Below are 20,151 nucleotides of genomic sequence, written 5' to 3'. Positions count from 1 at the left end.
TCAGACTGCATATAAAAGTATAAGGCTTCCACATAAACTAAGATTGATTTAGCAAGACAATATCTTGATTCAGAAAGCAGAGGTACCATTGAATTCAAACATGTATCTAAGACCGAAGTATTAAGAAAAAGCCTTTAACAAATATACATACTGTACTATTCCTACATTAAAAATAAGCTTATAATATGGCAGTTTAGTTCTGTTGGAACACAGCTGGATTTTCTGCGTCAATGAGGAAGGCCCACACACAGAGCACAGTTGAAATTGGGTCTACTTTAGGTGAAATCACATCCCAGCTGGAGAGATTATTTACCAAAGTGAATTGCTTTGCCTTATCTATTAATCATCTATTAAACCATGTTTAGCTATTAATATTTATCTACTGCAGGTCACAAAAAGTTTTTTTTCATACCAGCAGCACCTTTAGGTACAATTCTGACAAAGTATTACTTGTAACATTATGTAACTTTACTCCTGAGGGTCAAAATATTAAAAACTCTGCATAAAAAATTGAAAAATTCTGCAAATTTTATTTGTAAATAAACAAACACAGAGGCTCCAGTATGGTAGTGGGGAGTATAGACCACTGGCTGCATGAAGGAAAGAGATTACCCTGTAGCCACCCCCACACCACAGGACACAAATTCTGCGTTGAGGCTGCACCCATCCCTGACACAGCACAAGGTCTGTACCTATCCCAGAAATGTCCTGAGGCCCTGCCCCTCTGTGCCAAGTGCACCACACGTGGGTCAGGCAATTCACAACCAGGCAGGATACAAGTGTGAAAGGGGCGGAATGTGAAGAGATCCAGGTGTGAGGTGATAGGTATGTGTGGGATAATATGGGTGCAGGCAGCTCAGTGCAGGGGGGGGGAGGTTGGTACACAGGGGCTCAAAGACAGATTCTTGGTGCAGGGGCATTAAGATTTTGCTGGGGCTTCCAGCTGACAATGGCTGGGGCTTAACAGAGGGGTCTGGGTTTGTAAGAAAGTAATTTTTCCTGTGGGGAAGCAAAGGAATCTGTGGTGGGGTATGAATTCTGTACACGCACATTGGCACAGCATTAGTAGTAATTTTTTATTTATTTCCACTACAGTTTAGCTTCCTTATTGCAACTGTCTGTCACTAAAAAAATTACAGGATGGGAGAACTTGAGTATCCTATCAAAACTGACAGGATAAACAAACTGAACTTTTGCAGGGGGACAACATAGGAAGGATACTTATTTCTACGTATGTTTTTCCCTTTCAATCAATCTTTGGTGAAGTGGGACATATTTTTTACTTCATTTTTTAAGATGTAAGGTATCGTGTTACCCAGTAAATAAAATAAGTGCTGATCAACATATCAGATGAGTCATACGTGAAATGGTGTTATTACAGTAAGTTGTAAATTAACAAAAATATTTGCAATGTAAAAAATAGGGTACATTATTGCAATGTTAATTTAGGGCATGTCTACACTGGGGAGTTGTTTCCAAAACTCCCCTTATTTTGAAATAACAAGGTGAGCATCCACACTACCAAGCCTATTATTTCTAAATAATGGGCTTGTTATTTTGAAATAACTCCTGCTTGTGAAGGGGAATAAGCTTATTTCAAAATAGTTATTTTGGGAGTTATTTCAAAATAACTTATTTTGAAATAATCTGGTATTGTAGGGTGTGTCTAGACTACAGGGTTTTGTCGACAAAAGTGGACTTTTGTCGACAAAACTATACCTGCGTCCACACTACCGCTGAGTTCTGTCGACATAACGTCGACAGAACTCAGCAGTTTTGTCGATGATGGTAAACCTCATTTCACGAGGCATAACGCCTTCTGTCAACAGAGTTCTGTCGACAGAAAGTGTTACTGCATGTAAACTGTCCTTGCGTCTACACTGCCATGTCGACAAAGCAGCTTGCTTTGTCGACAGAACTGAATGTAGTGTAGACGCTCTTTGTCGACAGAAGCTTTGTCGACAGTATCTGTCGACAAAACTTCTGTCGACAAAAGCCTGTAGTCTAGACGTACCCGTAGACATAGACTTAGAGACATTGAACTCACAAGAGTTATAAAATGTAACATAATGCAGCAGGAGAGATATAACATATACAGGGTTTTACTACATTAAGAATGTTTGTTAAATAACTTTAAAAACCCTTGGAAAGTAAACTATTTATCACATATAAATACATGTACTTATACTGTATTTTGTAAATACAGCAAATGTATTTTTTCTTTCTAAAAAATCAAAGCTATTATTAAATTTGCTTTTACAGGTGGGTTACATAGGTAATCTAGATTTTATGTGCTCAACCCTGATTGCCCATTAATCTGTCAGAGCACATGCCCTGTGAAGTAAAAGGTTCATTAAGCAAAACGTGTCTAATTTTAAATCTTTACCTTTATTTTTCTCCATGGTTATGTGAGATTGAGAAGGATGCTGGGGTTGACTAAAGACTTGCAGATAACATGAAAGACTTACCAGAAGAAGGAGTTACCAGATTCATAACTGTTATCACCCTGCTTCTGGGCCCGCACTGTCAGGTCAAAATTTGAGCCTGCATTTGGCCAGGAGAAATAGAACATCCCAGAATTCAGAATTTTCTTTAGGGCATTAACACGATCCTCTTCCTTGGTTTCTTCCTGGAGGGGACAGAAATCTGTTGCGGTGATTTTGTAAACTTCAGCATCCAGGATTTTTCCCACTGATGTACAGCCTGTCACCAGGACCAGAAAATGCAGCCGAGTGTTACCTAGAAGGTGACAGTTACATAAGAGTTATATAGGAACACAAGCTATGCCATTCTAAATCAGCCCAGTGATATGTCATGTCTGATCTCTTGCTTCCAGCCAAGATCAGTTTCTCCTTCAGAGGAAGTCAAATAAAACCTATGATGCATGAGGCTAACATGAGATCACAATAGCTACAGGGATAAGTTGAAGGGGAAAGCCAGAAAGACAAGGCAGTTATGACACACATTTCAGAAGCAGCATCAACATTTTAGACTGTCAACTTTTCTACCTTTCCCTCTGCTATGTTGAAAGCTGGCCCTGTGCAAAAGCCCCAGACAAAGCCTATGCATCCCTGAAGCCCTATTGGAGTGAAACTAGCGCTGGTGCTGGCTCATCACACAGAGGCAAATTTCACCCTTGCACAGCTGGCAGTTTTCTTAGTATGCCAGTGGGTTGTTTCAGGTGGCAGCGGTGGGGGCCAGGATACTTCCCTGCTTTCCCACCTGCAGACCATGATTAGTCTGGCAGTGGGGGAACTTGTGAAGTCTTTGCACCACCCCCAGAGGTTCCGCCTAGGTACCCATGCCCCTGACAGTGGAAGGAGACTTTGTACGCTCCCCCATTTACCCCCAGGCCAACCAGGAGTTGGGGGCGGGGCAGTGCACGAAGTCTTTTCCCACCCTGCCAGGAATGCATGGTGCATCTAAGTACCACACACTCCTTGCAGGGCGGGGGCAGGGAGGAGGAAACTTCACGCGCTTCCCCTTGTGCCCAGGCTCTGATTGGCCTGGGGGTAGGGGAGCGGCAGTGCCTCCGCAGGCCGGATCAACCCGCTTGGCGGGCCGGATCCAGCCCGCAGATGCCCTTTCTCCCACCCCTGTCCTACTCCTTCCCCATGCACTTCAGTTGAAAAGTGGCTGGCAATCTATTAGGATGCCCAAGGAACCACTGGGCTTGAAAAACCGCATCACATGATGCTATATCTGCCCCATAAAGCCTTGCAAACCCTTCCCAAAGCACCATGCAGCCAGTTGCACAGTGGGATAGCTACTCACAGTGCACTGCTCTATGTGGTGGAACAAGAACTGCTAGTGTGGATACACTCTGCTTATGCAACCCACACATCTCCTGGGTGTGATGTACTGGCCCATCTAGTGGCATTGAGACCACTTACAGAGAGTATAACGAGTCTGCTCTACAGCCTTAGCTAACAGTCAGGTGGCTTTTAGCTCAAGTGTTATAGGCTCATGCACTAAGCTCCAGAGATCCCAGGCTCGATTCTGCCTGTTGACGTTACTCTGACACAAGGAAGCATCGTGTGGACATGCAACAAAAGTGGTGTCTATACTTAGTGATTCCCTACTATTGTGATTTCACTATTCTGTAGTGATTCCCTACTACAGAGTTTTCAATAAAAAAGCTTTTAGCACTTAAACTTCCCTTGACTCTTTCAGACATCTGATCAGAACACCTGCTTGAAGGGGGCTATTTGCAGACCCCCAACATTTACGCAGACACATAGGAGTGGGACTTCAGCATGTTTCTGTTTGAATCTATTCATGCTGTTCCGCATAGTTCAGTATAAAGGCCAGTGTAGGTGGTTATTTATAAAAAGTTATTTCCTAGTGAGTCTTTCTTTTATCAAGAGTACACCATGTTCCTATTTGTGTGTGTGTGCGTGCGTGTGTAGGGGGAGGGTGTTAAGCACATATGTTGTGTTTTCTTAGCCAATACTATAGCTTTGAGTGTTAGAAATGGCAATAACCCTTTATATTTTATTCCCATTTACTTTGTAACCGACTGTGCATAATTATCAAGGATTAAAACCAGGAAATTACATAATTTAATGGTGAACCACACTTGGCATCTAATAGAGATGATGCAGAAAAATATCCCTCATCTTGGGCATCTTACAGATTATGAGCCAGGTCGTCAGCTAGTGCAAATCAGTGTAGCAAAGGCCTGGGAAAAATAAGGCCAGCAGTCCGAATCGGAGGTCTCCATATTGCCAGTCAGAAGCCCCGAAAATTGATCCTCTTGCCCTCAAATTCTTCCCCCCAGTCCTCAGCTAAAGCACTGCATGGGTGGGAGAGGGGGAAAGAGCCCTGCGGGCTAGCAGCCCCAACTGCCCCTGAGGAACCACTGGCTTATACTATAGCCTTATACCGCAAAGCCAGCACTGCAGAGCAGCACCTGGATCCCGGGAGTGGGGCCAGCACTGGGAGCCAGCATGCGCCAGTGAAAGAGTTTAACCGCAACCAGAACAGATAAGCTGATGCTTATCGGTTAACGGGTTACACTTTTAAATCCCTAATACGTATTACTTCAAGCAGCCATAAACTCCCCCCTCCCTTTTTATAAAAATATACAGTTGATTTAATGTGAGAATAGCTACACAGCTTTTGGGCTCTGATCCTACAAAGACTTATGTATGTGCTTAACTCATTGAAGCAGTAAGACTACCTACAAACCTAAAATCAAGCACACACAAGGCTCATCGGGCTTTTGGCCTTAATTTACATTGTTAAATCTGTTACTGTATCTTGCAAATTAAAAGCTTATTTTCTCTGCTTTTGAAATTTACAACTGCTAACGTACTGGGTAATTATTGGGTGGAAATAAAGCATTTAGCTACCAAGATTTTACAGGAGGGTTTTCTGGGCTCTAAACTATTACATTCTTCTTATGCAGTAAATCCCCACAAAAGAAAAAGCCACAGAAAACATCCTGTTTGAAACAGTAAAATAAAATCAGCTTGCCATATGATAGACAATTTCCTACAGTATATGAATGGATGACACTGGATTCTCAGAGGATCATGGCTTAAACTTTTTTCTGAGCCAGTTATTGTCATTAATGCTGTGATATTTTGCAAACAGAGAAACAGTGGCTTCAAGTCACGGAATTCACATTGAGAAAACACCGTACGACAGATACTGTAATCACAAAGAGAGAGAAATGAAAACCAGACACACACTGACCTCCCCGTAGGTCCATATGTTACTTCTCACAATTGTTTATTTCCAAATAGAGCAATACTGTTAGTCCCACTAGCCTTAACGTTTCAAATTGTATCCATTTTATTTGTGTCACATTTTAAACATTGCATCCCATAGTATTCCAAATAAAACTAATTGAAAAACTGCAAATAATGTGAGCTACCATGTTAGTATACATCACATCAAAACTACATAAATCAGTTTCATTGTTGATCTATCCCTGCTGCATCAGCACTGTGTACACATGCCAGGATCCAACTCTTAGGAGCCAAACAGCAGTCAGGAGGTTTATGCTTTACTGAATACACAAGCAACAGAATTAAAAAAAAAACAAAAACAAAAAAAAAACCAACACCACCCACACACACCACCAAACTACTGCTGATGTGACAGACATTTGTTGCTTTACTAAATGTAAGTGGCTTCAAGGTTAAAAGAAACAAATTCTACAAGGCTGACAGTATTCCTTTAAGATCAGAATAAAAATTAACCCTGAATCAACTTGCTGAAGTTTCCATTAGCTAGCAGTGCTAATCACAAGCTAGGCTTGTACTGTATTCAGGGGACTGCACGTACTTTAGCTGCAGAAGTTCTTCGTTTGTGGCCAGCAGGTTCCTTGTAGGGATGTAAAATCCCGATTAATCAGTTAATCAGTTAAACATTAGGTTAACTGATTAAGGAGGATCCTGGCCCCAGCCCCCCACACTGGGGCTGCCACCACTGACAGGCTCCCAATCCCAGCAGAGGGGCTGCAGCTGCCACTGGCTCCTGGCCCAGGACTCTCCACCTGCGGCAGGCTGTGGGTGAGGGGCTGCTCCCAGGTACTAGTTAACCCTTTCACATCCCTAGCTCTTTGTATACCTATGGAGGAACAAGCCAAAATCCAGCCCTATTTTTCAATAAACAAAACAAAAACTTAGATGAGAAATGAACATTAATAAGCTGGAAGAGACGAAAAATATGTTAAAAGTTTCCTTGTGTCAACGGGGCAGTAGCAGAAAGCATATTATATGCAGCTTAAATGGCTACTGAGTGCCTGATATTCAGAGAGTCATCAGAAAAGAAACAATTTAAAGCAACCCAAGAAAGGAAAACTTGAAGAGGAACCAAAGCGCTCCAGGTCTTAATATGCGCTTCACACTTGCACAAGCCCAAGTGGATATTTTACAGTCACTCTCACCTTGGGAACCTAAATCTGCACTTAAATTGCACTTGAAAGAAAAATTACAATTTACTTTACACATGGGTAAAAATCGACATTTCTGCTTCCTTCCAGCCTTTACAGCAGGAGTGGGGAAACTTTTTTGGGTTGGGGGCCGCTGACCCACAGAAAAATCAGATGGGGGTGGCATACAAGTGAGAAGCAAAGTAAGAAGCCCCTCACTTTGAGAAGTGAGAGGGAGAAGGACATTCCCCACATTCCCCTTCCACACCAGAGCCTAGTGGGGCCTAGGCTAATAGATTTTGTGTGCTCCAGACCTGCGGGGGAGAGGGGAACGCAGAGCACCAGCACGGGCTCCCCAATGATGAACCTTGGGGGCCAGACCCAGGCAAGCCGGGGGCCAGGCCTGAGGCTCCCCACCCCTGCTTCACAGTGTGCGTGTGGAATGACATTTTCATCACTACAGAGCTAACAGGTGGTTAGAAACGCAGAAGCGGCCTTAATGGATCAGACCTTGGCCCATCTAGTCTGTTAACTTGTCTCCCAAAATGCCTAGCACAAGATTCTTCCAAGTAAGACATAAAAAATAACAATATTTGAAAAAGATGAAGGAGTCCCCCTCTTCTTTCCATTTCACTAGAGCAAACACAATCTACAGAATAGAATAAAACTCTTCTTTCAGGGATAGTAGGATAAATTCTGAATACAGTTCCTTGGTGTAAATGTGATGTATAGTAACGGAGATCATAAAGTAGCCCTATGGTGAATTGTAATAATCATTTTTGGCTTTGAAGAGGACATTTACAGCAAATAGGAACACTGAGCAATTTGCAGGAATGTGTGTTGAATGACCCACTTGCCAGGCTGTGTGGAGGAGGGGGAGGCTGGGAGGACATTCAGTTAGACAATAAGACAAAATTAACTTCTATACTTTTTGTTCAGGTCCTATGAAATCAGCTGCCTTGAGGAAAGTTCAGAGAGGATACCCCAAGAAGCATAATGTTGGAAAATGACTGATACCAATAAATGTGGGTACTATATTAAGCCTTTGTATATGGCTCATTAATCATTTTCTCCCACGGTATACGGCACAGGATTCAAAGATTTCTATTGTGAAATACAGTAAAAAGGAAAAACTAGTCAATTCTCATTCTCGGGAATGAGAATAATGAACCCTCAATCTACCCCTCTCTCCTTTTGCAATTGAAATCATCCAGATTTTTCACTCTAGTCATCTGAAAATCCTCAAACCCAACCATCTATTACTATTCAGTCTCTGCTATATTTCAACTGGACACCATACGCCTAATGAAAACATGCATCTATGCGTGATACAATACAGTATTTTTCAGAATTTTTTCTAGTCTTATTTTGTTGCATCCAAGTATCCTATTTTCTTTTGTGAACTGCAGTTATCTACTCATCAAGCTCCGGATGGGCAATAGTTTTTTTTTATGGGGCACTCCAATAATTTGGTAAATGGTCAAGGGCCGCACTCTTCCATGATACTAACTGAAGAAGGTGTTTAAGGCTCAAAACCTTTCTTCATCCTTCTAAGTGCTGACATTAAACTTTAAGGACATTAAACTTGTACAAAGGCACAAATGGAAGCCAAGCACCTACCTACCTTTTGTGCCTGTGAAAATCTCTCTCATTATAACATATGTCTAATGTACACATACACAGAGAGGCTGTGTCTACATTGGCATCCCTTTCCGGAAAAGGGATGCTAATGAGACACTTCGGAATTGCAAATCTGCGGGGGATTTAAATATCCCCTGCGGCATTTGCATTTACATGGCTGCCGCTTTTTTCCGGCTCGGGGTTTTTGCTGGAGAAAAGCGCCAGTGTAGACGCGATTCTCCGGAAAATAAGCCCTTTTCCGGAAGTTCCCTTATTCCTTGAAAGTAGGAATAAGGGATCTTCTGGAAAAGGGCTTATTTTCCGGAGATTCGCGTCTACACTGGCGCTTTTCTCCGGCAAAAACCCCGAGCCGGAAAAAAGCGGCAGCCATGTAAATGCAAATGCCGCGGGGGATATTTAAATCCCCCGCAGATTTGCAATTCCGAAGTGTCTCATTAGCATCCCTTTTCCGGAAAGGGATACCAATGTAGACACAGCCAGAATGTTTTTCAAAAGATAAATCTATTATTTCATCAAATAAAGCAACCCCCACAGTTGGTAGCTTCCTGAATTTATCTTATATGCACATCTTTTACTGGCACTACTGCATCTGAACAGTGCACTATACAGTACCATAAAACCCAGCTTTAGCGTATTGCTTAAAATAATCATCATCACACTGCTAACCCTGCCTTGCAAAATCTTGGCTGAAGCACTGCACAGAAACCTTCAGCTGTTAATGCCATTACAGCTCCTCCCAAACCAAAAGAAAGCAGCGACTCTGAGTCATCCTAACTGACGTCAAGCGAATGCCGTCACTGCTGGGAAACATTAACTCTGTGAGCAGCTTCACAGAGTCCACCATCATTCTTGTGCAAAGAATGTAAAAAGCAGCGTCTATTCTCCTCTCTGTGGCAGTTGGAAACGAAATACCCTGTACACTAAACTTCTGCAGACAAGGTGAATGATCCCTAAGTATTGATATTTAGAGGTTAATTCATTGCCTGTAGAGCACCCAGACACATTTTTTGTTCTGTAAAAAAGACTGTCTCTCAGTTGGGCAAATACACTCCTTTATGTATGCCTTTGGAGAGTACTTTCAAAATATATTTTTGGCCAAATTAGCACTCACAAAATGTTCTGTTTTTCTTGCAGCTCTCCCATAACGACCAACTAGTCAAACAGGCCACTCTGTCACTGCCTATTCCATAGGTTCCTGTACTGTGCTCTGCAAAGCACTGGCTGCAGAGAGCTGACTGTTACATTGTGCTGCTCTCCCGGTTTCCAGCTGTTAAAATGCATTAGAAAAAGTGAAAAAAAATTATGTCTTCCCATTGTCACTTTTCCATGAAAGCAATTGCTGTAGGGATTATGAATGAGAATGGTATTTGGGACCTGAAAAAAAATGGACCCTCCAACTACCAATGAAAGAGCAGGTGTGCAAATGACATTTCCCTTCTCGTTGTAATCTGCCCTGGGAAAAGTGTGGGAATCTATGGTCTTTTCTATTACATTACAGCAGTCTGTGGCTATTCAGTTATGGGAACTATGCAAATATAACTAGCAATTGGTCCTTACTAAGAAGTCAACAACAGAATTTTTGACAGTCTCTTTTCAGAAGTGGCTCCAAACAGGAACAGTACAGTGGTAATGTTGGGACACGATAGAGATGCATTGGCAGAGCACAAGCAGGGGGAATCTCTCAGGTGATAGGCACCAGAAAAAACAAACCAGATTTTCCCAAAACATAAATAAATGATGTGGGCAAACATAGCAGTAAAAAGTCTGAAGAAAGGAAAAATAGGTAAACACCACACATCAGCCATATTATTATAAGAACATAAGAACGGCGGTGCTGGGTCAGACCAAAGGTCCATCTAGCCCAGTATCCTGTCTGCCGTCAGTGGCCAGCACCAGATGCCCCAGAGAGGGTGGACCGAAGACAATGATCAAGCGATTTGTCTCCTGTCATCCCTCTCCAGCCTCTGACAAACAGAGGCCAGGGACACCATTTTATCCCCTGGCTAATAGCCTTTTATGGATCTAACCTCCATGAAATTATCTAGCTTCTCTTTAATCTGTTATAGTCCTAGCCTTCACAGCCTCCTCTGGCAAGGAGTTCCACAGGTTGACTACATGCTGCGTGAAGAAGAACTTTCTTTTATTAGTTTTAAACCTGCTACCCATTAATTTCATTTGGTGTCCTCTAGTTCTACTATTTAGGGAACTAATAAATAACTTTTCTTTATCCGCCCTCTTCACACCACTCGTGATTTTATATACCTCTATCATATCCCCCCTCAGTCTCCTCTTTTCTAAACTGAAAAGTCCCAGTCTCTTTAACCTCTCCTCATACGGGACCCGTTTCAAACCCTTAATCATTTTAGTTGCCCTTTTCTGAACCCTTTCCAAGGCCAAAATATCTTTTTTGAGGTGAGGAGACCACATCTGTACACAGTATTCAAGATGTTGGAGTACCACAGTTTTATACAGGGGCAGTAAGATAGTCTGGGTATTTTTTCTATCCCTTTCTTAATAATTCCTACCATCCTATTTGCCTTTTTGACCGCCGCTGCACACTGCATGGAAGTTTTCAGAGAACTGTCCACGATAACTCTAAGATCTCTTTCCTGATTTGTCGTAGCCAAATTAGCCCCCATTATACTGTACGTATAGGTGGGGTTATTTTTCCCGATGTGCATTACTTTACACTTATCCACATTAAATTTCATTTGCCATTTTGTTGCCCAATCACTCAGTTGGTGAGATCTTCTTGGAGTCCCTCACAGTCTGCTTCTGTCTTGACTATCCTAAACAGTTTGGTATCATTATTATTATTAATGCAATGTTTAATATGACGGTTACGGGAACTTCACAGATTTCATAGAGTTCACAGATTTTTAAATCTGGAAGGGATCATTACATCATCTAGGCTGACATACACCTTCCTTGGGCCTAGAAATTTCAGACAAGTAAGCTATTGTGTGGACAGGCAGAGAAGTGACTGATTTAATTACCCTCCGCAAAGAGGATACCAGCCGTAGCTATGGTTTGAAGTGCTTGGATTATTCACCACATCCCTTAACTATCACAACAGGTTTAGTTGAACTCCTCTGAGGAAACATAGTTGTATGTGCCAAGAAAAATGGTACGTTCTCTCTTATTTTCAATTGCACAAACAAAAAGGACATCCAGTTTAATAGAATCGCTGAATTATCCTACAAGAAGCTGAACGAACCAAAAAGAAAAAAAAATCCCTGTCTTGTTTCAAGTAGTGAGATGGATCTGCAGATTTATACCTGGACATAGTCTTCACCTATAGATAACTGCTCCAAATCTATCCCAAATTATAGTAGATGGAAGTCATCACCATTTAACAGCTGTTCAGTGTCCTATATGAAATGAGTTAGGCTAGGTACACACAATACCACTGTAAGGTCTCCTGTGTAGCCACTCTATGCCAGTGGGAAAGAACTGACATGCTAGAATAGTGCTGTCCATACTAGGGATGCGAGTGGTTAACTGGCTAACAGGTGGAGGAGGGAGCAGCTTCCTACTGACCGCGGGCAGGAGGCTTCTCCATCTCTGTGAGGCCTGTCGTGGGCAGGGACTCTCCAGCCCAGCTGGAGTAGCCCCCGTCTGCGCCATAGGCAGGGCTCTCCAGCCGGTCAGAGCAGCCCCTGTCCACGGTGGGCCTGGTCCTGCGGGGCATGCACAGGCTGGGGCACTTCAGCTGGCTGGACCAGCCTCACCTGCTCACCCTTTAATCAGGTTAACCTGTTAACCAATTAAATGGGATTTTACATACTTAGTCCATACTAGTGTTTTTCAGTGAAAAGCTAGTCACAAGTTAGTCAGTGAAACCTCTGCTGGTCAGGGGTGTTTTTTTTAAACCAACAAAAGATTTGCTGACAAAAGCACTAGTCTAGACAAAACCTCAGTACATAATCTTATACTCGTTCCTAGAATACAATCATTCACCCCATCACTATGTGTTATACCAGTTCATAAAAGAGGCCAAGGATTGTGACAATGTAGGATGCAAATGAAGTAGAGCCTCATGCCTAGAAGTCAAGGTTAAGGCTCTTTGCCAGCTCAGTATAGGGAAGTTTGTATAATTATTACCTGCATTAGAGATAGAGTATTTCAATCTCAGAAGCTGTAAATAAGGCACACTTTACAAGCACTAAAATTTTCTGTTTTGTTTTGTTTTAAACCATCTTAAGGATCAAACTGAAATGTATTTTTACTGGGCCCAATTCTGCAGGCTACCGAGCACCTTCAAAGCAGTGAGATAAGGCTCTATTCCTATAGCACACCAAAAATTCATTGTATGTCTGTGTAGGGTAGCAGCAGCTTCTTTACTGATTCAAGATTCTTGAAAGCATATCAAAGTTAACAGCAATACTGTTGCATTATGATATTCTGCAGCATTAGTTGAAGTTATGGGACTGATTCAGTCAACACCCATGCAGGCAAAAAGCCGCTCGGAAGTCAATTTGGCTCTTCATGTGAGTAAAGTCATTCATGTACATGGGGGTTTGCACAATTGGGATCTTAGCAATCATAAGAGCCATTATTGAAACTACCTCAATTCAAAATAAAAGGAGAGGAGGAAAAAAAATCATTATTTATAGTATACAAAAGTGGTAGGAAAAACAACAAGCTGCTAAGAGGGTCTTACAAAAACACTTAACCTAAAAACTGTTAAGATAATATTTGACAGTGTGCTTTTAATCAAATGCACAGCAAATAAAAACTTAATTTTTCCAGCAATAAAACGGTTATATTTACCAAGAACCAAATGTCTTCCAAAACTTACAGAAATTAGGCAACCCTCCAGTCACTGGGATTAAACCATGTTTGTCTGGGCATCTAACAACCATCCTCATCCCTAAAGCTACTTACCACATTTTAGACGGAGTTCTCCCAAGCAGCCATAGGCATCCATGAGTTTTTCATATTGCCCTTTAATTGCCTCCTTTTCTTCAGGAGCTGTCAAAGAAAAAGGCACCAAGCCTTAGTTTCTCAATTCAGGTTTCAGGCTGGTATAGCCTTTTACCAAACCCCTCCCAGAAGATCTCACTCAACAAACAAGACAATTAGATAACATGTGAATAAACATGTAGGTTTACAATGTTAACTAGGAATGGACCGTCCCCATAAAAGACTTTTAAAAATTGCAAACAAGTCTCTTCAAACACCACATAAAGGAAAAAGAGCCAATTGTAAATCCACAAACAGATCATTAATTAACTGTTGTATCCACTAACACATGATGTAGACATAAGCAGACACCCTATCGAGATCAGAAGACACACACACACAATTCATACAGCCCTAAGACCAGAGCTATTTAAAAAAAATACTGTTTGAATATCACCCACATATGCTAGGCAATTTTTATACATATGAGAAGGGATCATCCTTGCCCCACAAATCTCAGAGCAAAGACACACAGAAGACATAGAAGAAGAACACATTTAATATAGGCAACACGGCAAAAATGAGTTTTTGAAAGACAAAAATGTATTCTTGACAAAACTATTTGGCAAAAGAGCAAATCAGTGTAAATTTACATCAGAGTACACAAGAGAATGCATTCTGATCTCATTTACATCAGTAAAAATATGGAGTAAATAATCTCAGGACTTCTTCATAGATCAAAAAGAAACAAAAAAGGGGGTAGAAAACCATTTTCCTCCTTTTCTGTGTCACTTTTACTAATGGCCGCCATAGCACACTTCATGACAGAAGCAAAATCCTTGCTCCAAACACTGCAACTTTCAGGACCCTTCTCTAAAAGAAAAGATTACAGAAATAGTTTAAGAGATCAAGATAACAGACTGATGGGGGTGGAGAAAAGATTGACAAGCTAGCAGGCTAAACTCAAGAAAGACTGGAAAAGGCATCAGGGAAAATAGAGATTTCTTCAAAAAACAGGGACTGGAACGTGGGTCATCAACAAAATGTAATATGGCACAGTCTAAACTAAAGACTGAAGTGTACAATATGTATACCGTCTGGAGATTAAGCAATTCAAAAATGTGACACCACGTGCAGCTCATGACAAGCAGCAGCTGATGTTGTTAAGTGCAAAAAAGCCACAGAAGCTGGCAAGGCAAGACACTGCACACACATTAGAAGAGCTTGGATCAAAGATGGAAGTTTCAGTGAGCATCAAATGTTAAGCCTGGGCTAGCTTGGCTTTGCACATGGTGTTGTAGACATATCCAGTCCCGCCAACAAGGAGCAGCAAAGGGGGCAGTTGCTCCAGGGTCGGACACCCTAGAAGTGTGCAGGGATCAGTAATAAGCCTTCAGGATCTGGTGGAGAATCCACCTGGTGGAGGTACAGCATAGGGGTTCCAGAAATGGCTCTAAGCTACTCCCTTCACAAGAGCTGGCAAAGGGAGTGTGCCTGGGCACAGGAAATGGCACTCTCAGGATTCTAGACTGTGCTGCATCCAACAGGAAGCCCAGGGTGAGGTGGCATAAATTATATCAGCGGGGGGGGGGGGGAGGCAGGAGGAGGGGAGCTGCTTTAATTTTCGCTGGGCACCATTTTGTCCCCTGTAGGAATTCTTAATTCAAAGAGCACAAGCGTAGCATTAAGCCACAACCTCCATTCCAATGCTGCATCTTCAGTACTGCAACCCTTGAAGATGCAGCACAGAATTGCACATTTACAGTAGCCTCTGAACACAGCAACGACCAACATGTCAAGCCTAGCTGTAGCTGGTGACATGGGGGCTATGCAAATCTGGAGAGTAGGGAAGTTCAGAGATCTCTACAGATCAGGTCTTTGTGCCAATTTACTATAGGTATTGTGTGATAGAGTCCAGAGGCCCCCTCCCCATGGTGCTGAGCATTGTACAAGACACTTGATAAAGTGGCAGCCCCTATCCTAAAGACATTACAGTTGAAGGCTTGGTCTATATCCACTGTACAACTTATGTAGTTGTACGGACATCACTGAGAGGTGCGGATTTTCCACAACCCTGAGCAATGTAGCTATACTCACCTAAACCCTGGTGTAGATTACATTATATCAATGCAAGGGGTTCTCCCATTCACATAGGTACTGCCTCTTGGGGAGGTGGAGTACGTAAGCCAATGGGAGAAGCTCTCCAGTCAGAATAAGTAGCATCTTCACTAAGTACTGCAGCAATACAACTACACCAATTCAGCTGCAGTGCTGTAACTGTAGACAAACCCTGAGTAACTGTATGGTATAGAACCAAAACAGTATTTGGCTTGCTATTTTTTGAGTGGAGAAAGGAGTTTAATTTAAAGAACTTTAGATAGAATGTGAAGTGAGCCATATGATATCAATGTGCACAACAAATTAGTCACCAGGCCTAATTCATGGGCATTAAAGGTGTGAAAGGAGACTTGTGGCAGAGAGTCTCAGAGAATGGTTCAATAGAGTTGGGCTTGCAACCTATGTGTGTGATAATATAACAGTGAAGATGTTCTGGCTCCTACTAGTGCCCAGGCTCTGAGACAAGACAGGCAGACACAACCCTGGCTCAAGCCCAAGCATCTATATTGCTACTTTTAGACCCCTAGTGCAATCCCTACAAGCTTAAGTCAGCTGTCCCAGCTCTAAGATGCCATGGGGAGAGAGAGGTAGTGGTAGTGTACACATACCCAAACATATACAGGCTCTGCTTTGTTGTTTTCAACAGAACTGTTCCCATTTACACTAGCAATGCATTTCCATCAGTGGGTTCAACAAGTGCTACTCCAAAATGGGATTCTGTCACTGGCCCAAATGTGATGGGTCTGTATGCAGTGCAGGGGTAGGGCACTAGGAAACCTTCCCTTCTGCATGGTATAAAGGCCAGTCCCAGTTGCAACCCCTGACCTGTTCAGTCAGTGTGTTCCCTTTGCCCACTTTAAGACAGCCTGCAGAGCAAGACCAGCATGCAAGAGGACGCATGCAGCACTCCTGAAGGGACACAGTACTGGATGCGCTCCCTCTGTGCAATGGGAAGGCCTAGAAATAATTCTGTCTGAGCTGAATGTTGACATGTTTGTGTTACTGAAGCTCCTGGGGAGCCCCATCAATGGAAGTCAGCAACAACCAGACAGCCAAGCTGCACAGATAATGGTGTGTCAAATGGGACACGACCAGGTATTTAAGGCTCAACGTAAAGGTTTTATTATTTTAGAAAAGGCATTTATAAAACATATATTAATGGGAACATGCTAAAGAAATGTAAAATAAATGTAAGCAAAGCCATGAATTTTTGTTTGAACTAAAACATTCCTCTACAGTGTTTGCAACTCATACTAGGGCTTGAGAATTAGAATGTGAATGTCTAAAAACAAGTGAGACTAATGTGTTTATAGTGATAGAAATAGCCGTGTTAGTCTGGTGTAGCTGAAACAAAAAACAGGACTATGTATCACTTTAAAGACTAACAAGATGGTTTATTAGGTGATGAGCTTTCGTGGGCCAGACCCAATTCCTCAGATCAAATAGTGGAAGATTTGATCTGAGGAAGTGGGTCTGGCCCACGAAAGCTCATCACCTAATAAACCATCTTGTTAGTCTTTAAAGTGCTACATAGTCCTGTAATGTGTTTAAGATTGCACAAGCTGGGATGAAGCACAGAGTTAATGGTCCAAGTAGTGGAAAGGAAACTACTGGAGAACTTTACATGTTTTTTAACTGTAAAACCGTGAAGGTATTATTTAGAGATGTGAAAGTTTAACTGCGTAAATAGTCATCCAATAAGCCTGGGCTTATTCGTTAACCTTCACAATTACATGCAGGCTCCCTCTCCACTCCTAGGGAGCCAGCTGCCATCCCGTGCTGCTGGCTTTGTATCAGAGGCAGCAGCACAGGGGCGGCAGCCAGCTCCACAGGAGTGGGGCTACAAGCAGAAGCCAGTGTGCATTGGCTCTCAGGGAGCTGGCTGCCACCTGGCACTGCTACCGCTAATACAAAAGCAGCAGCAGATTTTTCAGGGAGCCAATGCGATACCGGGCACACTGCTCCCTGAGAGCTGGCAGCTGCCCCACGCAGCAGATGTGTGTTACCATGAAACCGCTGAGTTTTCCACCCATTACACATTTACCCAATTACTTGCTTTTTAACATCCCTAGTATTGTTGAACAATTCAGGGAAAAGATGCTTCTCCTTTGCATGTGATATATTCAGCCTCAAAGTAACCTTTCAAGCACATGTTTTTCCTTTCGCTAAATCACATAATGCCCTAAACATTCTAGCTTCAATCCCTTCCTTTAGTAAGAGCGTGTGAGAAGTATCAATGCATAAGATGGCACTCCCAGTTCTGATTATAATATAAAGTTTTGTTTAAACCAAACCCTTTTTGAAACCTCAAACCATAACTTAAAGGAATAACACAGAAATGTATTTAAATTATAAAATCATTAGTCAACTGTTTACTTTATTATCTGCTTAAAAGTAACTTTCCACTAGGGCTCCAACAGCAGCAAAAATATATTAGTGGAATCCAGCAGTTTTCAAGCTTCATTGCATCCCAACCCCCTTCTGACAACAAATATTACTACACAACTGCAGGAGAGGAGACTGAAGCCAGAGCTCTCCTGAGCCTCACTGTCCCAGGTAGGGGGGCCAAAGCTGAAGCTCCAGGCAGGGGGCCTGTAACTCAAGCTTTGCTGCCCAGGGCTGAAGCTTTAGACTCTAGCTTTGGCCCTGGGAACTGGGGCTCGAGCTTTAGCCCTAGGTCCCAGCAAGTCTAATATCTGCCCTGGCAACCCCATTAAAGCAAGGTTGTGAGTAACCCACTTTGGGATCCTCAACCCCAGTTTGAGAACCGCAGAACTACAATACTTAACAAGTTTCCCTGGAATCTGTTGAGTAATTAATTTGCCATTGCATCTCTCTAGCTGGCCCAGTACTATACATGAAAAGCTTCCCATACTAGCAACAACTGGACTCGATCTACACTGGTTTCTGTGTTGCCCATGGGAGTACCGAGGACTCCGTCTCACGCTACTGCAGCTTGCAGAAGCCATGAGTAGCACAAGCATCTGGAACTGTTTACTTGCAAGTGTAGGACGACAACACGGCACTGGGTTACACTCAGGTCAGGTCACATTTGAAAGCCTTAACTTGCAACCAAGAGAACTAGAGACTTTTTACTTATATACACCTGCAGTCGATGGAACTCACCCTAGAAACTTCCTACCCATCTGTATGGATGTGCAAGTGTAATTGTGAGGGGAGCCAACTGACTTGGAAAAGGGCGCCAATTCAGCTCTCTTGGAAGTGGCAGGGCCTTAAACGGAAGGGGAGGGGCTGGGGAAGCCAGCCTTCAGCACCGCCCAGAGAGCGCCATGTGGCAGTCCTTCCCCCCAGCCAATCCTTACCACTGCCAAGAGTGTGCCACATGGCTTTCTGACAGCAATTTTAAGGATCTGGGCTCTGGCTACCGCAGTAGCAGAGATGATGACCAGGAGCTCTGGGCCCTTTTAAATCCCTGGGCCCCATGGCAACTGCCCTCTTTGACCCCCACCACATCAGCATGCCTGGTAATTGTCAAATACATACTGCACTTGTTTATTTTGTTACAGGAACCAGATGCTTCTAGTAATCATCAAGCAAAAATGAAGCTACCCATTAGTGTTTAGGCAAGATCTCTTTCTTATCAGTGTCCATGCATACAGTGTGGTATGCACTTCTGCACCAGTACGTACAATTTGGTTGTGCGTTCTTAACAGGTAGATAAGGCAAGTGTGGTGTGTGCTATCTACATTCTTCAGTCACCTTTCTTACCACTCTTGATCTAAATTCTAGGCCAAACTGGGTCCCTTTTCAAAAATTTAACACCAAGGAAGGTGCAAGCAGATGTACTGACCATGCATTTAGCCTTTAATAAAGCCAACAAAAAGTGATGACTTCTCCACATAAAGTACAAAAATATTATTTTAGAATCTAATGAAAAGCACCATTCATATTCCTACCTCTCAAAATTCAAAAAAGCTCTTATCAAGCATGATCTTTCTCTGTGAATTATTCTTTTAAAGTAACAGTGGCCAATTCAAGTGGCATAGTGCAAAATTCTTAATGTAGTTTCCTTTGTATTCCTTAAGTTAGATCATACTCCCATTGACTTCCCTGGGAGCAGAACTGGGACTTAAGTGTATGAAACCACAGTAACTGGTACTTGTATAAATGCCTTAGTGGAAAGAAGACAGAGAGAGAACATAGTCCCTACAGCAAAATTAGTGAGGGAGCTGGGCAGACGTAAAATTTTGGCTGACATAGATGCAAGTGGCTTTTCAAGAAAAGAGCAGAAGGAAGAGACCCTGGCACCAGTGTCAGGATCTAGTTATTCCCTCATAGGGTTGCCATACTTTCACAAAAAGTACAGAAAATGGATGGGAAAAAAATTGGTTGATCAAAAAAAAAAAACACCCCCCCCCCCACAAAAACAAAGTCAATGCGCCTTTAAATCCCCACGGTCTCTGCTCCCCTCACTCTGCCAGATGGGGGAAGAATGAGGATGTCCCAAGTGGCATTCCATCTGAGAAAAACAGAAAATACCGGACATTTTACATGTCTGGTATCTTCTGGTTTTTTCCTGGACAGAGGCCGCAAATACTGGATTGTCTGGGCCAATACCGGACATCTAGCAACCCGACCTGCCT

At 42.6% G+C, this 20,151-nt stretch overlaps 1 protein-coding gene across 2 annotated transcripts in view; it reads right to left on the bottom strand.

The window, feature by feature from the left end:
• SYNJ2 (synaptojanin 2) overlaps nucleotides 1-20,151 on the bottom strand; it is an 85,520-nt gene that overhangs the window by 59,294 nt on the left and 6,075 nt on the right. The window contains exons 2-3 of one of the 2 annotated variants that reach the window (XM_075924523.2): nucleotides 13,412-13,498; nucleotides 2,469-2,739 (exon numbers count right to left, since the gene is read on the bottom strand). In XM_075924523.2, coding sequence (XP_075780638.2) covers nucleotides 2,469-2,739; nucleotides 13,412-13,498 — 358 coding nt within the window. Of the gene's footprint in view, nucleotides 1-2,468; nucleotides 2,740-13,411; nucleotides 13,499-20,151 lie in introns of those variants that run through there. The other variant, XM_075924524.2, reaches the window with a different exon arrangement.

This window comes from Pelodiscus sinensis, chromosome 3 (genome assembly GCF_052426305.1).
Source record: "Pelodiscus sinensis isolate ZL-2025 chromosome 3, ASM5242630v1, whole genome shotgun sequence".
In the NCBI taxonomy this organism is placed as follows: Eukaryota; Metazoa; Chordata; order Testudines; family Trionychidae; genus Pelodiscus; species Pelodiscus sinensis.
The sequence above is the reverse complement of the archived record's forward strand: the minus strand, read 5'-3'. Positions and strand labels throughout refer to the sequence as shown.